This window comes from Octopus bimaculoides, chromosome 3 (assembly GCF_001194135.2).
Source record: "Octopus bimaculoides isolate UCB-OBI-ISO-001 chromosome 3, ASM119413v2, whole genome shotgun sequence".
NCBI classification, from domain to species: domain Eukaryota; kingdom Metazoa; phylum Mollusca; class Cephalopoda; order Octopoda; family Octopodidae; genus Octopus; species Octopus bimaculoides.
This window is the reverse complement of record NC_068983.1, coordinates 70,200,122-70,203,843: the sequence shown is the minus strand read 5'-3', so window position 1 is coordinate 70,203,843 and position 3,722 is coordinate 70,200,122. Positions and strand designations below refer to the sequence as shown.

The following is a 3,722-nucleotide window of genomic DNA, read 5'->3' as shown; positions in this document are numbered from 1 at the left end:
CTGGAGTCTGGTGCAGCCTTCCAGCTTGCCAGCCCTGGTCAAACCGTCCAACTCATGTCAGCATGGACAACGGACGTTAAATGATGATGATGATGAGGAGGAGGAGGAGGATATATATATACTTTTCTTCATACACACACACACACACACATATATATGCATATACATATGTGTGTGTGTGTGTATTTATATTTAGATATAAGGAATGGAAAAAGTAGTCAAGTACTATAGCTGTTTCAAAGAGGTCACCAATTGCATATTATGCAACATTATGAATATTTCATAACGATCCAGTGTCCCTTTTCATTAGATACATGCTGCCATTCAGTTGAAAATTTTCTGCTTTAATACATAATGCAAAAAAGAAAAAGAGAGAGAGATGTACATTTCAAGAACTGAAAAAGGAGAGTAGAAAGTAGAGTTGGTAAAGAGCCAATGGCATGCCCTACTCACTGACTACCTTAGTGAGATAGATTGTAGTGTGGTTTCATTTCATTAGCTGTGTATTGAAATTTGTGATGTGGCAACAAGAAATTCTAATCTGATAAACTTTTAACTGGCATCAATGAGGGGTGGATAGTGCACAAAAAAAGTGGGATGTCTATTACTTAGGAAAAATTATGTGTGCAGTTAAAAGCTCTTAGGGGAAGGGGGAGAAAGAGAATGGGAAAGAAGAAAAAGGACCAAATAAAGTTACATAATATGCACCCAGTAACCTCTTTGTTTTTCCATTTCTTTTATCTACAGACTCAATTATCATCACATAATAAGCAACATTTGTTGCTTTTGAGCTGGAGCTGTAAAGAATATGTCATCTTAACGAAATTTTCAGGCTAATCTTGATATGGGACAAAGTGTGTTTTTTTTTATAGATTAATAAACTTTGTTGATCAAGTAATTTGTATTTTCTATAGGAAGCAAACCTTCCCATCTTGTGGGATCTACTCCAGAACGCAATCTGACAGTTGGAGAAGGAGTACCTCCACTCCCACCTCTACATACGTAGTTGGCATCATACCTAATAGTTTTGCAAACACTGAGACATTGGTCCTCTCAATAATCTTCCCAGTATACTTTACATGTTAGTGGAACATCACTGAGAAAAGTGGAGATGTTTAAGTATCTCAGGACCACATTCGTGAGTGATGGAAATGTATAAGTTAATGATAAAATTTCTATGACTATCTCACTCTGGGAGAAATAGCAACCAAATTTCCCTCAAATCAGACCCTCATCTCTTATAAAACTGAAGTACATATTAAAAAATGTTGGTCTAGATATATAAAAATAAACAGATAATCATGGGCTAAACACCACCTGTAACAATTAAATAAATAATGGTTTAATAGGAGTCATTTTTATGGTGACCTTCACCAGTGATAGATTTTCTGGGGTTTGTAACTGGTGGAAAATTCTACATAGTATCTGAAGAAATAGAGCTATTAAAATGATGCCTTGATTATTTCAAACTTTGGCACAAAGCCAGTATGTGTAGTGAAGAGTATACCTGACTGGAACCAACCTCATTTTATCACTAGTACAGTACTTATTTTATTAGCATTGAAAGGATGATAGGTAAAATCAATTCTGATATAGAATTTGAACCCAGACACAAAAGGAATGCAACTAAATACTGCAAGGTATTTATTTTTCCTGGTACTCTTCTGTTTCTGCCAATAATTGTAATACATCATCCATCAATCTATAGATGCCTTAATGACAAAAATGGAGTTTTGCTTTTTAAGCGAGATCTATTGATATGATTGTAGAAATATTATCTTAAGAGATACAACCCAGCTTCCTATTTAATAATAATTAGCAATAAATTCTAATGGAATACAAGCTGTTAACATACAGGATACTGATCAGATACCGAAGACATCAGTTTACAGATGTTGGCTATGAGCAAGCTGGAATGAGGAAGGTTTGTGCATAGAATTCTCCAGAGTATTTTGAGAATGATATCTGATATTCAGCTTGAAATGTTGAAAGTTGAGAAAGAATGAAAAGGAAATACAAAGTGAATAGAACAACATGGAAAGACTTAAGTGAAGCTGGATATTTTATATGAAGTTGGATTGGAGCCAGCAATATGTGCATATGTAGTTATAAATATATATATTCACTTACATACAGAAATTAATTATCTACTAATGTTATTTATCTGAAAGAAATTTATTGTGTTCACAATCCATATGAATCCTTCCCAGATGCAAGAATTATCTACATTAGATTACACACAGTATCACTAAGCAGTAAGCTACCTTAAAAATTCCATAGCCTCAGCATAGCTAGAATTTTATCATGAAAAGAAGACATTCATTCTCTTTGAATAGAGCAAACCAAAATCTAAGTCCCGACAAGTAGCTGATATTTTCACAAATTCAAAAGCTTCTTTGTGGAAAACTGTTTTCATATCTAGGAATCCAAATCTTCTTTTATATCTAGAAGTCAAGACTATACACAGACAAAAGTTATCAATTTGAATGGTGAAGTTATTTTTTTTTTAAATCACTGGTTCTTAAACTTTTCATTAGCTATATCATTTACTTGAAAAGTTATAGCTTTTATACTCATTCTTATTAGTGTACATGAAAAAATCTAGTTCAATAAATATATCTTAAATGACTTTACTGTAAAGAAAGAAATAAGATGCATACCTTGATCGTCCACATCTAAATTTCTCATCATCCAACTAATTAGATCTTGACCTGAAAAATAACAAAAGCAAAAATTCTGTTTAGCATCATGGTAATTTATAGATTTTAAAATTTCAAGAAATCCAGGAAGTTTTGATGAGTAAGTGGTATAAAAATTTATGAAGCATTTAGTTATATTTTTTTAAAAATTATATTATATACATCATTACACAAAATGGTGACTTACTAAAACACTTGATTTATGACGAAATTTCTTGACTTCTCCATTCAACAATATCTATACACTTCTAAAGCATGTTACCCAACAAAACTAGCTTTATGAAGAAGCAAGATATTTCCTTTTTTGTAGCCTAAAATATTCTTTTTTAGACCAAAAAAAACACTGATATGAGTTCTAAGAAAATATGTATATAGACAAATATGATAATACACCCATACAAACAAAACCAAAAATTTACTGTTGATATCAAAATGTCTGTTCCATTTGGTTGGTATGTGAAAAGTACAAAAGAATATTTCTCTAATAACAAATTTCAAGTTCATTTGTACTTTTCTTCTCAACCTTCTCTCAGCATTTTTTAATTTATGCTATAAGCTGTATATAACATTACTCACTTATACTTTCATATACACACACATATATATACATATATATGCAGCACTGTATACAATAATTTCATTATATTATATATTATATATACATGTATATAAATGTATATATATATGTATATAAATGTATATATGTATATAAATGTGTATATATGTATATAAGTGAAGTAAAAGATCAAAGGGCCCTTCTCAAGTCATAGACTCATAAGGTCAGTTTCTTACATCTTATGGCATGCATATTTCCTCCACCCTAGACATGACTCTTATCCATCACAAGATTATTCATTTTTGCCAATCTGAGTGAACTGGAGCAACAAGAAATTGAACATTTTTGCTCATGAATACAACACGTCACCTGGTCCAGGAATCGAAACCAGTCTTACAATTATGGATACAACACCCTAACCACTAAACCACATGCCTGCACCCCCCCCCCACACACACACACGCACA

The 3,722-nt window shown here is 32.1% G+C and overlaps 1 protein-coding gene across 4 annotated transcripts in view; it reads right to left on the bottom strand.

Annotated features, from left to right (window-relative positions):
• LOC106883361 (regulator of G-protein signaling 7) overlaps window positions 1–3,722 on the bottom strand; it is a 483,378-nt gene that overhangs the window by 235,340 nt on the left and 244,316 nt on the right. For all 4 annotated transcript variants that reach the window (XM_052966211.1, XM_052966212.1, XM_052966213.1 and 1 more), the window contains exon 3: window positions 2,661–2,711. In XM_052966211.1, coding sequence (XP_052822171.1) covers window positions 2,661–2,711 — 51 coding nt within the window. The remainder of the gene's footprint in view (window positions 1–2,660; window positions 2,712–3,722) is intronic.